Genomic DNA, 21,002 nt, shown 5'->3' with positions numbered 1-21,002 from the left:
TCCCCATTTGTCGAGAGTTGAGTTGTTTTGGTGGCACAATTTGTTCGTACTGCATCAAGTTGTATGAGAGCCAAACTTTTAGTTCGGTCTCTGGTACAAATATATGAACACATTCCCTCAAATACATTCTTCATTTTGCTGATTTTTTCTGCTTGCAAACTCTTGTATAGCTTCTCTTTTATAGAAAAAAATCTAATTGTGAAATTCATGTTTCTTTTGAGAAGGTTGCTTGTTGCTTTGAATTTGGCTGTCCTTCTAATTGTCAACCAAAATGAAAGAAACTTGTGCATTTTAGTAGAGGAGTGCATTTGTAGGTTTATAATTAGTTCTCATCAACGATGCACAAATATCCTAAAATAGTTCCACCTTATCATCGATAGTAATTTGTCATGATTTTGACTAATGGAGAAGTTATCCCTCAATGAAAATGATTAAATACATGTAATTATCTATTACCTGTGCAGTCATTCATTTATAGATATTCAGTTGTTTGAAAATTAGAACATAGGTGTATTTGATTTTCATTCTTGTAAAGTTAGATTGAAATTTAAAAAAAGATAATCAAAATACATATGAGAATATCATTGACTGAGACATAGATATAGCCTTAACCTAACCAAAGATGATCAAAATGACCTTGGTATAAGGATATGAATATAGAAAGTCAATGGAAGGATTTACATTTCATATTGTAGTAACTTCTAAAGCTTCCAGTAGCTAAAGCCAAAATAATATATTAAAGATAGATTAAAACTAGGCATACAATCGAATCTAATAATCCATGGATAAAAATCAAAAGGTAAGGACCAAGAGGAAATATGAATAATTAAGAAAATAAGAAAGAGAAAGGATGGACTATAATTTAGAGACCAAAAAATAAAACACCATACCACTGCCACCTATTATGATATGATATTTTGATAACACCTATGAAATTGATTTAAAATTGTCTAAATGTGTATTTTTTTTATTTAAATGTCAACTTCTTAATTATACACTTAATATTTTCTATTCATGGTATGATTTTTGAATACATTGAATCATGTGTGTAGTACCTCTATTATATTAATTGCATACTTACTAAGTAATCAATCTTATGTTTATTAGGATAAAATGTACTTGAACAAAGATTGGATGTACAATAGATTAGAAAATGGATTTATCCGAGATGAATATTTTGCTGGAGTTGAAGAGTTTGTGAACTTTGCGAAAAGTCATCCAGTATGTATGGATGGTGTCACGTTACGTTGTCCATGTAATCATTCCAAATGTAGAAATAAAGCTTTTGTAATCACTCCTAGGGCCAGGGGTCGTCCCAGCACATCATCGAGTGCATCCAAATCATCTGCTAGAGTAGACGCCTTAGAGCAAGAAAATGCAGATTTGAAGACTCGACTCTCGAGCTTGGAGGCAGATTTTCGAGCAGAGTGGCAATCCCGATTGGATCTTGAGAAAATTAGGCGGGATATGCAGGCCTTCTTGGATCAAATGAGTGCAATGCCGCATCGTTTTGCCTCTCAGGAGACTCAAGACCCTAATAATCCCCCTGATCCGTAGATTGCCATAGGTATCTTGATGTTTAACTTTTTTTTTTTTTTTTTTTGTTCACTAATGAAACTATGTCTAACATTGTATTATATCTTTTCAGGAACGTTGATATCTATACGACACCATCATCATATATCCAAACTAGCACTCAGGTATGTAAAATAAATTCATAATATTAAATTTAATATGTTACTCATAATTATGTATTAGTTTATTCTTTGTTTTATTAGTAATCTATCGTATTAGCATTTTTGTAGGATTGATTACTACTCGCTAGCTTAGGATTGGATTTTCTTTGCTAGAATGTGTTGTATTGTGTTTTTTAATTTCAGATGTTGTAGTACTATACAATCAGGTGTTTATGGTTGGAGATGTTTGGATATTTATCTTTGTTTTTTAATTGGATATTTAGTTTTAGTTTTGTGCTTGGATTATTGTTATTGGAGATGTTATAGGAATGTAGTGTGCTTGGATTGGATATTTGGTTTGATATTTACATTCATATATTATTTTGTATTGTCATTGTCTAATTGTGTATGTATTGTATTATTTGAAAACAATCGTATGTGATGGTTTAGATTGATATGAAATGTAAACAAGGATAACTGTAGAAACCAAATTGTGCTGCTGAAATTTCTAGGTATTAGAGACGGAACTATAATTTTCCGTCGTTGAGTGACCTGAATTTGTCTGAAATATCGATACCTTGCGACAGAACATTTAAATTCCGTCTCTAATTAGAGACGAAACATAAAAAAATCCGTCTCTAATTAGAGACGGAATTTTAATGTTCCGTCTCTAATTAGAGACGGACCATTAAACTTCCGTCTCTAATTAAAGACGGAATTTTAATATTCCGTCTCTAATTATAGACAGAAACTAGAGATCGGATTCTATGGTTAGTGACTGATGATTAAATTCCCGTCGCTAAATTTTAGAGACGGAATATATATTCCATTGCTAAATTTAGAGACGGAATATATATTCCGTCTCTGACTAGCGACGGAATTTAAAATTTTGTCTCTAAATACGATCAACCACAAAACTCGTATCGACGTAGTTATTCAGTCGCTAATCTAATTTAGCGATGGAAAAGTCCGTCTCTAATGCTGATTTTTTTTTTTTGCAGTGTTAGGTGAGATAGTAAACAGATGATAAATTTATCCAACGAATGAAGAATTGAATCATAGAATTAGGCGGGGTATAAATTTTTGTACTCTGCATAACTCACTCTGTCATCCATTTACCTCTTAGTTATCATGATTTATCTCATTCACGATGTCCTTTCATGAACTGATGGACGCTGAGAGTAAATGTAATCATCTTTTGCCCAGTTACCCATTAGGAGTCATGGACACGGACAATGTGGAAGTCTTATATATAACCTAGTCACACAGTTACCTTTTGGATATTGGCACATAGACATCTTCTCATTAAAGACATGTAAAGACATTGTACCTTCTACGAGCAAGTGCTAGAGACACAAAGCATTTATTCTTTGGATGTCCCCCGATTGTAGAGGAGAATCAAGGAGTGACAACATATGAGATAAGAAATATTTACCTACTGATAGATGTTGAGAGTTTTCGAAAGATATTATTGTGAGAGTAGGTTGTTGATTAAGACTAGACATCTTCCTTGTTTTCTTTGATACACTTTATATGGAGGACTAGAAATAATAGTTTCTTTAATGAGTAGTTGGATAGTGATAAAATTTTTAGAAGTGCTTTGGGGGAGTGTATTATGATATGATATTGTATCAAACATGAATACTCCTAAATCCGTATTTTGTGCATGATGAAGACGTAACTTAAGAACACAGGAGTAATTAGGGAGGAATAGAAGGGCAAAGAGATCCTTTTACATGTTAAGGGTTTTGATGGAGGCAGTTCATCATTGAATGGGAGAGATGAGGGGGTGTTTTCCTGGGTATTTCTTCTCCGTCGTTGGAGGCAGAAAGGAGAGGAGGAAAGGGGCAAGACGCACACGTTGCCTCCGCTGCTCACCCAACCGATCAACGTCGCCTATTCTCCGGCACCGATGCTAGTGTTGCCATCTCCGCAGTCACTTCCCTTTCTCTCTCATCGCCCACCAACAACCGTCGGCGACACAGAGGGTTCTTCCGCTGCTAGGAGGGTCGCACACGCCAAGGTCACCTTTGTTGCCTCCGACATTCTTAGATGTTATGTGTCCTAGAATATTCATAGTCGTTGTCAACGAGCTCGTGTAGGGCATAGGCCTGTCTTGAGGGTGAAAAATGTGACATCGATGTGCAATGACCTTGAGGAAAGACAAAGTCAGGATCTGAGACCGAGACTAAAAAGATATTGGCATCTAATACTGAGAGAGGGTCTCGTCAATTGAAACTAAGACTGAGATGATGTCGGCAATTGAACCCAAGACTAAGAGACGTTACCGGGTCTTGGGGCTGAGCCACAAGGGGTGTTGGGATCAGGAGTTGAGACTAAGGGATGGTGTAGGGACCTTAGACTGAGGTAGAAGGGGTGTTGGGATCCAGAACTGAGATTGAGAAATGATGCAGGGACCTTAGACTGAGCCAAAGGAATGTCTGGATCAGAAGAAGCTGAGACTGAAAGATAATGTAGGGACTTAAGAATGAGTCAAAATGGGTGTCAAGATTTGTGCAGAGATTGAGAGATGGTGTAGTTGAGACTAAGCGACAAGGGGTGTCAGGATTAGGAGCTGAGACTGAGAGATGGTGCAAGGACCTAAGACTGAGTCAGAAAAAGTGTTGGGACTAAGCCTAAAGAAGTGTTGGGATCAAGAACTGAGACTGATAGATAGTGCATGGACTTGAGATTAAGCCAGAAGGGGTGCCAGGATATATGCCGACACATGGGCCATGATAATTAACTTGCCCTTGGTTAACTTTGTTAGACTCATTTGACTTAGCTTGAATCTCTTTTATGAGAAGTTTGACCCGAATCTAGTGCATCTTGACTTTCCATGACTTTTTATCTTAAGAGACACGTAAAACTGCATAACTGCGGCGCATCAATAACCTTACTGCTACACCATGCAATGGTAGATACATTTTCATGGATATTAGTTTATTCAGTTTCATTAGATTATGGCACAACAACGTCATCAATGCTATCTAAAGCAGACAATATCTTCACAAATCAACAAACAAAAAGGTCGAATCATAGTAAAGCTCCAACATACTCAGCTATTACATAGACAAATACATCAAGCCAAATCTTTATGATGGACAAACAAACTAACAAAATTTATATATTTAATTTATAGCCAAATCTATAATCGCTTCCTTATTCTTACTGTTGTCATGCATGTACAAAATATCAAGAGGATCAAGTTAGACATGCAAATTTGGTTCCTCTGGACTAATTTCTATTACAATTTTGCTGCACCAGCAAATCTAAACTTTCATCGTAATTACATTTTGGGAACTCTTAGACGAATTTTTTTCCACTGTCTTGTACCTTATAAGCCTCCTTAATTTCCCTCACTACACGGCTTGCGACCTCAGGAGTGAACATTCTAGGCAGGTTTGCCTCGAGATCAATTTCAATGGCCTTGCTCTTGATCAAACCATCTCTTTTAACCAAAATATCTTGATCCACTTCACTCAATAGCTTAGTTTTAGCACATAAGCGCAACCATACTTGAACAATCTCCTTGCAAATCATATTGAGTTTGCCACGGATTATCTCTTCCAGCACGGTCTGTTCGCCGTCACCGCAGTTGATGTTAACTACAATTGCTGTGGGTGATAGGATACTGCGGACATAAAGAGAGGGTGACATGTATGGTTGCACCTGTGGAAGTTTGGCAAGCACTTGCCTTTGTTTATCCAGATCGGTTTGATGGTAGAATTCATCAAGGTAGTCAGGGTGGAGGACGACATCCTTGCGTGGTATCAAGTCCAGGAGGAGAACGAGGGAGGTTGGGCTTCCTTGTATGAACTCCATAAGAAGGTGAGGAGCATCTGTGGAAGAATTAAGCGAGACAAACAAAGTGGCTATATTGAGAACACCAGTAGGGATCTGGCAATGCAGCCATGATTCCAGTATGAAGTCTACCTGAACAAAATTCCAATAAAATGTGACTAAGACACTTTTTTTTGAGGTTTTGTGCCTCCGATACATGATTATCTGTGTGAATTATCATCGGTATGACAAATCTCAGTCTCACAACTGGCTTGTTTTTAATTAAATAAATTCTCAAATTACAATAGTTTTAGCTTTGAATTCCTTTAGTGTGGCATATGATTAGAGCATCAAAATGAGAAGACTAATTTTTCAAAGCTTGACCATTTGAAATGCCGTTCATAATGATCATATCACTCCACCCTATACCCAAAATGTTTGTTCTTAAAGCATGCTACAAAGGGAATTCTAATCCATCTTCATCAAAACACAACAACCGAAGCTTAATTCTACAAACAGTGAGTTCTATGAACAGATTAGAGTTTCTTTCAAAGAATTGTTTCTGAACAAAGTAAAAAAGAACTCAAGCTAAGTTGATCGTAACAGACTCATTCGAAACCTATTAAAACTTGTGCTGCAATTGGAATACACTAGAAATCTACTCTTTTGCTATATACACATCTTTTATCTTTGATAGAATCCGGCATTATTAAGCATGAGAAAAGAGAGAAATTGAGATAGATCAAACAGAAATACTACTGCTACCGATCGAGTTTCACTTTTAAGCACATAGAAACTCATGGATCTATTATCTATATGAAGGAACGGAAAGAATGAAGACAGAAGTGAAATGGTACCGTGGAATCGCGGCCACCATATCGGATATCGAGGGCGCCATGGGCCGACCCGGACGGATTTTGGTAGGACAGGACGTCGGAGGGCACGGTGGAGGGGAGGAGCTGCGGCCCGAGCCCGGTCTCCACCATGGAAAGGACTTCCACCATCAGATCCCGCTGCGCCGGCGGTAGGTAGGGGAACTCCGCCACGGGAGGCGGCGGGGAGGTCATCGATGCGTGGACCCGAATGGATCTGCTCTTGCAGCCTGCGACCGCGACGGCAGAGCCCGGACGAGGAAGAAGAGGAGAAAGGAGACAACTGACGGCCAACGAAGACATTATTTACTCCTCTGTGGATAATTCATTTGCAAACTTGAATCAATTTCAAAGCACGTGTGTGGACTTAAATTACACGTGTGTGGATAATTAATTTATATTTCCCCTTGAAAAATTTAATGTTAAGATGTAATAAATATACAAATTTATTACATTTTTATTTTGTTAAACTTCAATTAATATGTAAACTATGATATATTATAAATATTAATTAATAAAATTTAAATTATTAACATTAGTCAAGCCGCAAGCATGATCATGGGCCAAACGGACCTACGCCCATGCCAGACCAAATAATGTGATGGCACATGTCTAAGGGGGATGGATCCTTTAAATTCGTACCCTTGATCTGTTTGTAAATCAAGGGTCATTTATTGATGGGATTGATTAATAAAATTCAATCAATTCGATTGGTAAATCATCTCATCCAGAATAAGACTATTAATGATGTGATTGGAATGTAAATTAAGTCACCGTGACTTTAAGAAAGAGGGAATGATGAACTTTTTTCTATATTAATTGAGTCGCTAGAGACCCCCTTAAAAAGAGAAGATCAAAGGTGTTCAAAATCTCTAATCAATGGTGTCTATAAGGTTGTTAGAAAATAGACGAACTGTCCTGGTCTAGCGCTTTGATACTCAAGTTAGTCTCCGATGATATAAATGAACAAAGATAAACAATATTATAATGAAATGACTAAATGTAAAGCATATTAGGCCCGCAAGTGCAGACTCGAAGCGGCACGGATCCGGAAGATGGCATGGAGCCAAAGACAGAGGTGGCGCGGAACCCGAGGGTGACACAGAGCTGGAGGATATCATGGAGCCGGAATACGACGACGACACGTAGGTCGTAATATGACAGCGGCACATAAGCCAGAATACGACAACAACACACAGGTCGGAAGGCGCAAAGGCCGGAAACATAGCCTCGGCTTGAAAGTCAGAATACAATATTGGCTCAAAGGGCGGAACACAACATGTCAGATCAGAGCACAATGGCGACGAGGGCTCGGATGCCCGATCAATGATAAACGCTAGAAGTACCAAGGGAGTGCGCAATAATGGAAGCTAGAAGGCTCGATCGGCACCGAAAGCCTATGACTTTGGTGGATCCGCACCGACAGCGGAGGTTCTACACCAGATTGATGGGGGAGGCTACTAGCAACATTGACCGAAGGCCGGCTTAGCGTCGTGAGGGTCGATCGATTGGAACAAGGGTGCTAGACAGTTGGATCTGACGACAGGAGTGCAGGTTGGTCAGATCTGATAGCGGTAATGTCGACAACGATAGTCAGGGCGTGACTGCAATGGCGAAGGCGCGGGAGGCGGCGTCTTGGAGGGCGACGGCCCGGGGGCGGAGTCGCCAGAAGGTGGAGGTGACATGCGAATGCCACAACAACTCGGGAGGCGAGGGCGTTGACAACGGTGCCAATGATTGGGCCTGCTAGAGGTCACTGGAGGTGGTCAATGTGTAGAAGGGAAGGGAGAGGCATGGCCATCGTGGGTCGATGGTGTGTGCGAGGGGCGATAGCGTTGAAGGCCAATGGAGGGTGGCCGTTAGCTGGAGCGGGAAGGTCCCCGATCACATTCAAGTGTGAGAGGAGATAGTTGCTAGCAGCAGCAATGAGAGAAGGCAGAGGCGGTCACGCTGTCGTCGGAAAGAAGGGGGCGGTGCGTGAGCTTCCTGGCAGCGTGGTCGCGAGAGAGAAGAAGAAGCATAAGGTGGAGACCACGAGGGAGGAGATCGACAAGAGGGGAGTCGACTACCGAGGCTTCTGGCGAGGCGGCACTGAACGAGGGGGGAGGCGACGTGCATGCTTGGGCTAGTAGCCAAAATGAAGCCCTCTCCCATCAAAGCCCTTCCTCTCCTCTAAAAGACCTAACCATGAATTGACCAAAATGCCCTCTCATTTATCCCTAATTTCCTTGGGCCCCTTAAATATATTTACATCGCAAGTCTCCCCTTCAAGTCTAGTTGAAGGAGACACAAGTCCCACTAACTAGACAACCTATCGTAAAAGTTGAATCACTCTCGACTACAAAGTCAAATCATTAGACCCATCGTAATGCTAAGCGTGTGATCACAATAGTAGTAGTGTCGCGCGAGCGATGAAAAATGATGTCTAGTAAATGACACAAAACAATGTCAAGCGAGCGATGAAAGTTGTACCGATCGAACGGTGGATAAGATTCTTGAGAAATTTACTAAGAGTGATACTGTGTTGGCACGAACGCTGATAGATACAAGTCAATATCTATTGAAAAATCGAGGTGAAAATATCTCTCAGATAGAGTACTCTCGAGTGATTGGAAATCTAATATACTTGATGAGTTATGCACGACTAGACTTAGCTACGCAGTAAGTAAACTAAGTAGATACACGAGTAATCCCGGTGTTGAGCACTAAAAAGGGATAAAAAGAGTACTAAGGTACTTGAGGTATACTCATGAATATGGACTATACTATATGAGATATCGTGCTGTGATTGATGGATATTGAAACATCCCGTAACCAACCCTCAGTTTTTTTTTTTTTCATTGCATCAACCCACCAAACACAAACTAAGCATATACTTATAACATGATACCAAATCAAACATTTATTTTATCGGAAGTAAAAGCCAACATCCCACACAAGAGTTTAACAAAGAGAAAACCCAACCATGAACCCTCGACAATACCAAAGAAAAAAAAAATCCCTTCCCATGGAGAACATAAGCTCGGCACTCCTAATACCCGGACAATGCCATACGTCCATCCCGCCTCCTCGCCTACTCCGTCCATAGGCCCTCCTTCGTGTCCAGAGACACATCCTCACCTGTAATGTAGTCATCATGAGCCTACAACCCAGCAAGTATAATCTCATGTGATGAAACATGACATCCATAAAATAATAGAGATAGGAGCTAGATGATAGACACATATCCGAAATGTTGTATAACAGAGAAAGAAAATGCGGTAAATAAAGTTCCTACACAGCTAATAAAGGTGAATATGTCACATATCCGGTAACCACAATTAGAGCCAGTCAACAGTCCCATGAACCTAGAGGTACCTCGTAGAGAACATGTATCCAGTCATATAGTCGAAGCTAACATAAATTCCAGTATCAGTCAAGTTTGGATGGGCCCTCCCCGGAGCTCATCCCGGGTCACCCATCCCGTACTGCTACCACATATGCACATATTCAACTAGCTAGCTATATAAAACTTAATTTACCCATATCATAATCTTAACATTTCCTATATCCATCAAATTCAGTAAACATGTCAATTTATCATATCCATTCTTGTTCAAGCTAAACATAACATGGAAAAGATTATAAGCAGATACTAAATTCATATGCAACCCGAAAGCTAATAAATAGCAACTGATGCTTGTCGTTCAAAACTCAGAACTTAAAGAAATAAGAATCAAAACCCATAGCAGTTATCAATTAAAAAAAAATACAACTCAAATTCTATCCACCAGAACATCTACAACAATTAACAATTTACTCTATTTATGTACTACCAAACCATGCCCGTCCAAAGAAACTACAATAGCAATAAATCACCAACAGAACTTCCCAACTTACCTACTGAAATCCCAAAACCCCATGGAGAATGTATCCATAATAAGGTCGGCTAGAGTTTTCCCAATAACCCGAGTGCAACGCCAAACAACAGATTAACATATCGAGTAGAACTACACCAAGATTTCAAAGCAACCTTCATGGAAACCACAAACCACAAAAACCAAGTTCAAAACCAAATCATCCAGCGAGGAGTAAATTTGTCCACAACGAGGAAAACTACTTTTGAATCCCGAGCTTCCCAAAAGAAAACCAAGACGCAGCTTATTCCACCTCGAAACATCTCAAGTCGACATTTAATCAAGCCGTTAACCTACATTGAACTCACAACATCAACAATCCTGGACGAAATCGAAGTTCAAGCCAATCTTCAGCTAACAAAACCCATAAATCCCGAACAGAACAGTCCCCTAGCAAATCCGCACCATCAATAATAGATTGCTCCGACGAGAGGAACCAGAAACCATACAAGCCAAGCCAGATCTAATTGAGACCTCAAATCGGATCAAAAGAACTCGAAATCCTCGGTTAAATCCAAAGAAAACATCGCCGGAAACCTACATAGAGTTCCAATCAACCAATCAATAACCAGAGCTCCCTTCGGCACACAATCAAAACCAGCACCTCGATCAGACATTTAAGCGAACAAGCATCACACAGGAATTGAAACCTCGACATCACGGAAGAAACCAAACCTCAACTTCAAACACAGCTCGACGGACACCAATAGAAACACAAGAAGGCCACTCCAAGGAAATCGAACACTATCAATGTAGATTTCACCGATCAAAAATCTGAAATATATGCAAACTAAATGACCGAATCAAAACTCAACAAAGAAGAAGCCCTAACAGGAACGAACACACAACAAACATCTTCTTCATTCCAGGTTTCCACCCCTCTATACCTCACAGATCTTATGCTATCACCGTTAGATATACTTGCCTCTTCCTTCCTTCATGTCGCATTCAACGCCCGTGCGATGTGCCGCCACGCCGATAGCAGATCTCGCCCAACTGTGGTGTCCTCTATGAAGCTCGGCTCGCCGAGAGATGCTCGGTCGGAGCTCCAGCGACGGCAACCAGCTCCGTCGTCTCGCAATAAGGGCGAGAGTAGGGTTCGGCAGGTTTAGGGCAGAGTGCGGCGTGGAATTGGCGTTTTAGGGCTAAAATGGTTGGGCAAAGGTGTTTTGCTTTTATATGTAGGTTATCTAGCCTAACTTAGGGTAATTAAGACCAACTAATTCCCAGCTTAATGAGATATCGTATGTTTCCATCAGTTTTTAACAATTCTTTCCTCTTGAAATATGTCATTTAAATTCATTTGTACCCTAAAAAATTCCTAAAATTGTTAGAATATTTTATAAGTTAATCATTTAATTAACACTTGTGTGACTTTAGATATTTTCATAAATAAATTTTCCTTAATTTCGCTCGTGGGTCCTTACAGATATAGTGATGCTAATTGGATATCTGACATAAAAGACTCAAGTCTATGAGTGGATATGTATTCACTTTGGGAGGTGCAACCATTCTTTGGAAATCTTCTAAGCAAACGGTAATAACCAGATCCATGATGGAATATGAGTTTATAGCTCTTGACAAATGTGGTGAAGACGCTGAATGACTACGATAATTCTTAGAAGATATTTCGAGATGGTCGAAATCTGTGCCGATAATTTGCATACATTGTCATAGTCATTCAGCAATTGGTCGGACATAGAGCCGTCTGTATAATCGTAAGTCTTGACATATACATCGTAGATATAATACCATTAGACAACTACTCTCAACGGGAGTTATCACTATTGAATATGTGAAGTTAAAGGATAACCTAGCAGATCCGTTAACCAAGGGGTTAAACAGAGAGTTAGTTACAAGCTCATCGCGAGGGATGAGTTTGATGTCGTTGTCAGCAATCAGTGCAGAGATACCCAACCTATGCTGACTGGAGATCCCAAGAACTAGGTTCATAGGGACAACTAATTTTCATTGATTAGACACACAGTGGGGGATAATCCAATGAAACAGTGACTAGACTAGGGTAAGTCGATGGACTTTTAATGATCAAGAAGAATAGATGGCTACTCTCGAGGGATCACCTATGTGAGAAAGAAATGGGATCGCTTCGAAGAGAATTGGAGGTACAATTGTTAGAGCTTGTCACAGAACCAGACATGTTTATGGTTAAGAACGAACACACTTATGAGAACTGAGTTATATCAGGAAGAATCTTGGGTGAGATTTATTAATGCTTACACAAACGACAGAACAGTTCAAGGACATTATGTCTATTGTCAGCCAGTATGCAAACAGGTCTTTACAAGGGATGGTTCAAAGGGTAAAACTTATCTATTCTATACTGACTAGCTACTAAATATTATCATATAACCTATATTTCATTCATGTAGGGGATTATTGGAAACGTGAATAGAATAAAGAGGCTGAGACGAAGAGACTTTATTGTGCATGAGTTTAGTCCCACATTAGAAATTTCTTGGCTTTATTGTTGGTTTAAATTATGACACATGCATTGATGTTATAAATATATACATGGGGAGACTCTCTCACGCATGGGTACGCAGGGGTGGATACAAATCCAAGGCCCGGATTGTACTGAACCAAGGTTGACTCATGTGTGAGCACGACCTATGCATGTTGAATGTCGGGCCGATCGAGACAAGATTTGCTTAAGCGAATGAATCAACGTTTTGCCACCTGAATATCTTTTTGCTACTTGCTCAAGAATACAACAGAAGTATTAATATGAAATTAATGATGATTTCGTAACATCTCGATATTAATGACGACATTAAATTCATTAATGGTGACTTCGTAACGTCTCAATATTAATGACGGCATTAAACCCATTAATAATGATTTTATAATATCTCAACACTAATGAAGACATTAAACTCATTAATGACGCTATTAAACCTAATATTAAATGATCATAATTTGATCATTCATTGCAGGCAAAGTAAGAGCTCCTATATAAGGAGGTTGGATCTTGAGCAAACGATATAGAGTAGTGGAAGCTAAGCGAAAGAGAGAATGAGAGGAAGAGTAGGAAGCGAACCTCTGTCTACCCGTCTTCTCCCACAAAAACTCTCTCAGTCGTACATCCGTTCGGCTGAACTACTCGTGATAGCACTCGGGTGCATTTTCAGTTCGCCACGAACAACCAATGCTTGGTTGCGTGCGTGGTTTTGCCATTGTATCCTAGGAAACAGATGACCCGAGAGAATCTCGAAGCATAGCCGGAGGTAGGGCGAATCTGTTTCAAGAAAACTACGTTGAACGCAGATCTCGGTATTTTACTCGACGAATTCGCTTCCCGACTCGGCCATCAACTCCCAATTTTACTACGCATCGTATTAACTTCGTAATTCGGACCATCGAAAGCTTGACAAAACTAGTCACATTGACAATCTGAGATTATCCGTTCAGATCATCTCAACATATAAGTTAGAATTAATTTTATATAATTTTAATTTAATAATTTTTCTTAATATCAACGATACCAGATTGTCCAACAAATAGAACCACCAAGTTCATGGAACTCTGCCGTAATCAAATCCACCGCATCTGTTAATGCAAAGAAAATACAGAGTCAATTTGTTTTAACATAGACACGAAAGAATTCTGAAAAGAAAGATGCAAATTAATAATTTCAGAAGACTTATGAGAGCATTATTTGAGAGAAACAAACATTGATGAAGGCGATAACTCAGGATCAGTAAAGTTACTAAATTCATCACATTGATTAGTAAAGTTACTAAATTCATCACAACATTACTAGAATAAGACTGAAACAAGGATGCATACAAATCCTTAACAGAGGAGTAAGATTCAGGTTGCCCTCCCCAAATAGGTGGAACATACACATTTTCTTTTGAAATGCATGGATCAGGATGAGTGTGATAGGGAGATGCATGTAAATCCCTCAAAAGTAATATTTCATAGTTTCTCTTGCTATGAATGGATCTGACTATATCATCCAAGTTAGATGGAGAAAAAATACTCCTAATTAAATCTAAGTCAGCTCAATGCTTTCAGAATTTAGCTCAACAAGAACAATTTCTTGCTAAACCAATAAAGATAATGAAAGTAAAATAACTCAGGTGTTGCACTGTAGAAGCCATGTTGTGTCCTTGGATATTCTACAACAGAGATGACAAGTTTAATCGAAGTAAACTATATTCCAAATGGCATAGGTGACAAGTACAACATTTCCATCTTCAACTGTATATTCTTAACACTATGTGAATTTGATTAATATACTTCATATATTCAACTAAGCCTAAGATAAATAATTATTGAAAGTAAAGGAACGTGAAGTAAAAGAGTCAATTTATTATTTTATCATAAAAGTACTAAAGTCTTTATCCGGTCTAAGTCGATTTGAAATTAAGCCGATTTAAAAGTAAAAAAACTCTTTTATTTCATCTGTTCTATAAAAATATTGAAGTAATTAATCATATATGACTTCAAAAATTATATTAATTGACGAAGCAAATTATTTATATGACTTCACAATTTTTATATCAAGTACAATAAATGCTTGCTTTTACTTCTATACAATTTAATTTGATTGAAGTTTGTTTTATTGTATTAATTGAATAAAATATTTTTTACTATCAAAATTAAACAAATATACCACAAATATCTATCAAATACAACATAAAAGTGTATTCACAAAAACACGTTTGACCAACTTCAACTAAAAATGTATTCACAAATATCTAAATACAACCTAAAAATTTATATCACAATGTACATGAATCTTAGGCATCCACATAGGAATAGATGAATTCACTTACTTTTTATTTCATCATATTGAGAATGATGGTAAAACATCTGGAACCTTTAAGTGCTCCTTTAAGTGTTTCACCCGAAAGTGCTCCTTTAAGTGCTTCTCCAAGTGGTAAGCATCTTGTCCCTTGAGATCTCGAGCATCTAACATTTTATACCGCTCATCCCATATCCGCTTGCTTTGGCCCTTTTCAAACATCCTATCTCTGACCAAGTCTCTTAAGTCATCTTCTTTATCTTCCTCCCTTGATGGAATATTAGACACATCAATTTCATAAATTGGAAACCTATCAACTATTTCAGAAGCAAAATAGAGTTGAAGATGCGACAGTATCAGGATGCAATCATTTACCATGATGGAGCATATTTCAGAACTGAAAATGGAACGTGAAATGCAGCTCTAGAGTAATGGAGCATTAACTATGAGGCAGGACTTCAAAGCATCTTATGACAGTATATAGCCATATGATAAGAACTATAGACATAATAATGAAAATCACAAATTGAAAACATATCTTGCTTCATGCATTCTCATAACTCATTCAAATATACAATGGAAATGTTCTCTTACCATACTAGGAGAACAAATAACATGAATGGAACAGAAGCAAGGTAGGTACAGATTTAGCATGAAAACCATACCTCAAAGGTTTTACTCTGTAAGTCCTCCCCAAGAACATCAACTTGAACACCTTCATTTCTTAATGACTGGATTACTTTCTCTCTTAAATGTTGGAATGCATGTCTCAAGCCAATTACAACTCTTGAAATTCCTGCCTAATAAAAAGCTCAAATGTTGCATTCCTTTATTTAAATAAACAGATGAATTCAAAGCTCCAGAAGGGGAGTCTTGACAGTTGGCACAACGGTAAAATTGTTGCCATGTGACCAAAAAGTGACGGGTTCGAATCCTGAAAATAACCTCTTGGAAAAAACAGGGTAAGGCTAATGGATCCTTCCCCGGGACTCCGCATGACGGGAGCTTCGTGCACCGGGCTGCCTTTTTTTTTTTTTTTTTAATGAATTCAAAGCTCCATTCTAAATCTACTAAAGAGCAATTAAGAATTTCCTTACTTTCACAAATTTTGAAGATTTTAATATTTTAAAAGGAACAATTTGCAGGTTTCATTAGGCTTTTAGAACAAACATTATAGATTAATCTATCCAGAGAGTTCAGATAAAGAGCATAAATCTATCAAGAGTTCAGATAAAGGCAGAATGAATGATCACCTTTTCTTAGTCTGCCAACTTAGTCCAATAAATTCTATCAGATGTCAAAATCAAAATCAAAATCATGATTTTACAAATATTGTGGCATTAAACATGATAAGATGCTTCAGAAATATTGAAGTGGAGTATAAAAAAAACACCTGAACAGCAATGAAAGAATACATTGTGTGATTGAGTTTCCAATGTCCAAGTTCATGGGCAATAACTGCAACAACTTCATATATTAAGTTCATGAAAGAATGCTTGTTGGAAGTGGACCTTACAGTTATGGACATCCAAATATTCATATATTAAATCTCCAATTTCTCAGCGTTTGTAGACTTACAAGGCACTTGAAATTCTTCCAATTCACTAAGGTTTCCTATGTCACTACTCAAACTACCATTAAAATCCATGTTAAATAGTTCCTGTAGTAGTCTTTCAGATTAATATTGATCAAAAGGAAGATACAATTAATAACAAATGAACAATTCATCAGGTGGCAAGGAAATTCACTGTCGTATCACCCTTAAATTACTGAAGTTGACTCCTTTCCATTGATCGCTGGGAGCCGAATTCTTGTAGCTTGGAGGTGTATTCGCCCATTAATTAGACACGGAATTCAGAGCAAAAACTGTCCAAGTATAGAAAAATAATAGACAATAAATATTGAAGTATACATCTTTTAAAAGAATCATAACTAAGTTATTAGAGAATGAAATTAGCTTAACTTGAAACAATCCAAACAGTTTCAAAAGAAAATGATTACCATTTCTTGGGTCTGTGCTGCTGAATCCTTGTCAAAAACATGGGAAGCAAATTAGAAACAACACAAACCCTTTTATCAGCTGGTTTGCAAGAAAAAGGAGCCCCTTAAGAAGGATATCAGTAGATAGCAGTGGTAGAGGGCAGTAGTTCATCAAGATCACATACCTTGTTTTGGAGATAAAGGGTTACTATATATTGGTTTTTGCCTTTTGGTTCCAGAATTATTTGAGATAAAAAATAGGAGTGAAATATCATAGAGGAAATGCCACATCAAGCTTGTTAAACTCGATCTATCTCATCAAACAAAAAAATATTATTATGTTAACAATGCAAGAAAGAACCAATCAAGGGTACCTCAATAAAAAAATACATTGTAATAGAATTATGCTAACTGAAAATATAAATTGAATGCATATTCCATTTAAATGAAAAAAAAAAATGAACACCAATAGAACAACTATATGCACACAAGCAATGCATATATGTGCAACTTTTAAATCTAAGCTTTCAGACTTAGCTTTATTTTAGCTTCTTGTTCAAACATACTTTTAGAGATTTAAAACAAAAAATGCAAAAAAATAATAATTCCAATTTGACAACCCATTCTGATTAAAGTGGTTAGCTCCCTATCTTCTGCAGCTAACTGTGTCTCAAGTCTTTCAACTTTTTCCTCTAATATTGAAAATCATATTGCAATAAGTAAAAAACATCTTTAAAAAGCATAGAATAGAAGATTTTGAGCACGCAGAATAGATGAACAAAATTTGAGGCATTTGGTAAGGGTTCCTTCAATTCCTAACTTTGCTCAACTCAGAAGAAAGGGGTATAGATGAAAATCATCAGACGTTTCTGTTATTGTCAACTATAAGTTTAGGAAATTAATCATGGATCTTTTAATTGCTAACATTCAACTCAGAAGAAAAGAATGAACATGAAAATCATCAGACACTGGTTCCAAGATTGTCAAGTTTAACTCTATGTTCCTTATAAATCTCTTGAATATCAAATCAACAAATTAAAATCATAACTTGAAACAAGAATTAAAAAAAAAAAAAATCCACTTCCAGTTACATGCTGACTTCGTGATCTTTTGTCAATCATTAACTGAAAACAATAGCATCACTAATTTAGTGGGGAAAATTACTAGAAAAATCAAATGAAGAAAAAAGAATACAACTTTACCTTTGTTTATATTCATTAGAGCTCTCTCTAAACTTAATGTCCCCTGTTGAACCAAAGAATGACTTCAATTGCAAGTCCTCATAATTGAGACCTGTAGCCAACATTTCATTCAGATCCGAAATATAAAAAACTATAGAAAAACACATAAAAGATGTAAAAAAAGAAAAGGAAAGAAAAGTAAGAATGGTGACGAATTGAACGCATGAGATCTGTGACAAAGAGATCGAGGGAGGCAAAGAATCCAAATGTCACTAGTGTCTGGTTTTGGTACTTTAACGCAATGCTCCATGTTGCCATCATCTGCGAAGGCATGCTCCCTGAAAGATGGAATGAGAAGCATAGATCAAGAAATCGAGGGAGAAAAAGCGACAATGGTTGCTCCAGAAGAGAAATGTGCTTACCGTACCGTGAATGGAGGTGCAGAAGATAAAAAAATAAATAAATTTGTTAAATGGCGATGGAAAAAGAAGGCGTCAAGGAAGATGAGAAGGGAATGGGGAAAGGGAATCTTGCCGAGAGGGTGCGAGGCGGCTGCACATAACGAGCAAAGGCCTACTGTAAAAGATTATTATGACGATAAGAAGGAAGAAAGAGTTACCTTGTTCGTGCCGATAATGCGAAGAGGTAATGGAATTGGGAGGTAGGCTCGTGGGAAAAGATTTTGGCGGAAAGGAAATTAGGAAATAAGGGAGCGGCCACTCGTTGCTTGGCGAGGCGGCCGCTCCTTGCTTGGCGAGGCAGTGGCCGCTTCGCATGCAGATGCCGCTCACCTATTTGCTCGCCTCGCCGACCACCTATTTGCTCATTCGTCTGTCCTACCAAATTTAATCATCCTAACCCTCCGTTGATGAGCGAAAATTCATTAACAGAAGGGGAAGGGAAGGGAAGGGAATGGAGGGAAAGGGAAGAGAAGTAAAGTATTTATATTCTTTTTATTTGAGAGGGAGGGAAGGTTCATTAAGGTAATATGTGTTAACGTGTTTGGGAAAAAAGTGAGGGTAATGAAGGTTAAATATATAAAGTAACAAAATTACTCTCACTTTTATTAAAGAATTACGCATTCAAAAACTCAGTGCATCTTGCATACATTTGTTGGTTAAGACTTACGCATTCAAATAATTGTAACTCATTTGTTAAAGTCGGCATCGTCATCGTCGTCGACGTCGACATCGAAGTCGATGTCGGTGTCGAAGTCGGCGTTGGCATCGAAGTCGGCGTCGCCGCCGAAGTCGACGTCGGCGTCGAAGTCATCAGCTGCGTAAAAGTTGGCGTCTGCGTCAAAATCGGAGTTAGTGTCGGCGGCAAAGTCGGTGTTAGCATTGGTGAAGTGTGAGCGTTGGGTGGTGCCAGTTGGGCGATGCGAGTGTTTTTCGTCGTGATACAAAGAATACCTAAAACAATGATTTTTAAAATTAATATAATTAATGAAACAGGAATAAAATTAGAATATAATTTTTTTTAATTCCCTTTACCCTTCCTTACACCCCAAATCAGAGTGTAAGAAATTCTTTCATTTCATGGGTAAGAAAAGTTAAAATTTATCCTTCCTTACCTTTCCTTTCCGTAGCTCACTTCTTCCCAAACAAAATTTTAAATTTCCCTTCCACTTCTTTATCCTTCCCTCTCCTTCCCTCACTTCCTCCCAAAAAGTGCTTAAATCTAATTCAAACTTTATTTTATGTCTTTCAAATATACTATACTCTAATAAATTCTTAATTATATTGATTATTCATAATTAACTATTAATTATAAATTGATATAAATAACACTTATTAATATATCATGATCCTAATTAATTAAAAAATTACAGTTAATACCAAAATAATCCTGAACCCTTTGGCAGCTATAATAATTAGTATGTTCCCTTCATTTATCTTATACACACTTGGTTTAGGACATAGTTTATATGTTAGTATCCACTGGATTGATTATGTCACACTTAACCCAAATAATAATTTCTTATCATATGAATTCAAATTACTTAAAACACGTGTCCAAGAAAATCATTCTCTTGATGTGTCATACTTGGCCAAAGACTTATGAGTAATAATCCTAACAAGAGGTCTTAAGATATACATCTTCTTTATCAAAGGAGTGATGGATCATCTATAAGCTATCCAAACACTTTTGGATATCTCGACTTACACTCAATCAATCCAGATTTACCACCTCCTAGGAGATATTTACTAAAATGTCAAAATATAAGTCTCCTTGACCAAGATGACTTAAATATCTCAAGTCTAAGGAAGCTTGCATTCGAGCAGTAATGAGATTGTCATTGACATGTATAAAACCATATTAAATCTCATAGCATATCACATCCAATGAATTAGTTACTTTTAACTAGCATTCATATGTTAACTCTCAACATTTTAATATTTCATGCTAGCGATGATCGACTACTTGGATAAACCAAAGAACATATGATTCTCTTACAGAATTGATGATATCCAATATCATCAATTCATTGACTAAGAAATATTTCAATACATACATATTTATATTACACATTAAGAGATATCCACTAATTGTGATCTCATCATAATTTCTCTCATGCTATGCCTTGTATTGTGAACTTCATTAATTAAATTTAAGATCAATATTATATACATAGAGAATGCACATTCAAATAATTAATTTTATTTATCCAATAAATAATACAATAGCTAAGACGATTAACCTTAGGGCACTCGTAAATATAATAAAAGGGAATAGTAGATTGGATATGTAAGTACCCTGTGGTAGTTTAGATGTAATCAACCAAGTAAAGTTAGGTCATGTTGGTATTTAACCTTTGTGTCTAAGTGTGCAGGAACTTAGGA

General features: G+C 37.5%; 1 protein-coding gene and 2 long non-coding RNA genes across 11 annotated transcripts; 1 reads left to right on the top strand and 2 right to left on the bottom strand.

Annotated features, from left to right (window-relative positions):
• Nucleotides 1-3,456: 3,456 nt before the first annotated feature.
• Nucleotides 3,457-6,532, top strand: LOC121971622. Its single transcript, XR_006109188.1, has 2 exons — nucleotides 3,457-3,699; nucleotides 6,282-6,532. It is a non-coding gene; the product is annotated as an uncharacterized LOC121971622 (long non-coding RNA).
• Nucleotides 4,791-6,661, bottom strand: LOC121971621 (red chlorophyll catabolite reductase-like). 2 transcript variants are annotated; one of them, XM_042522967.1, is made up of 3 exons: nucleotides 6,317-6,661; nucleotides 5,349-5,612; nucleotides 4,791-5,255 (listed from the first exon to the last, which is right to left on the bottom strand). In XM_042522967.1, the coding sequence occupies exons 1-3, from the start codon at nucleotides 6,632-6,634 to the stop codon at nucleotides 4,983-4,985; spliced, it is 855 nt and encodes a 284-aa protein (XP_042378901.1). In that variant the 5' UTR covers nucleotides 6,635-6,661; the 3' UTR covers nucleotides 4,791-4,982. The 2 variants fall into 2 exon arrangements, with proteins under 2 accessions (XP_042378901.1, XP_042378900.1); XM_042522966.1 differs by having other exon boundaries at nucleotides 4,791-5,612; nucleotides 6,317-6,659.
• An 8,236-nt stretch (nucleotides 6,662-14,897) lies between these two features.
• Nucleotides 14,898-19,058, bottom strand: LOC121971620. 8 transcript variants are annotated; one of them, XR_006109186.1, is made up of 6 exons: nucleotides 18,779-19,058; nucleotides 18,582-18,711; nucleotides 18,181-18,497; nucleotides 17,000-17,288; nucleotides 15,664-16,864; nucleotides 14,898-15,266 (listed from the first exon to the last, which is right to left on the bottom strand). It is a non-coding gene; the product is annotated as an uncharacterized LOC121971620 (long non-coding RNA). The 8 variants fall into 8 exon arrangements; XR_006109187.1 differs by lacking the exon at nucleotides 18,582-18,711 and having other exon boundaries at nucleotides 17,000-18,271; nucleotides 18,452-18,497; XR_006109185.1 differs by having other exon boundaries at nucleotides 17,000-18,497; nucleotides 18,779-19,051.
• Nucleotides 19,059-21,002: the final 1,944 nt, after the last annotated feature.

Source organism: Zingiber officinale, chromosome 4A (assembly GCF_018446385.1).
Source record: "Zingiber officinale cultivar Zhangliang chromosome 4A, Zo_v1.1, whole genome shotgun sequence".
NCBI classification, from domain to species: domain Eukaryota; kingdom Viridiplantae; phylum Streptophyta; class Magnoliopsida; order Zingiberales; family Zingiberaceae; genus Zingiber; species Zingiber officinale.
This window is presented reverse-complemented; position numbering and strand designations above follow the sequence as displayed.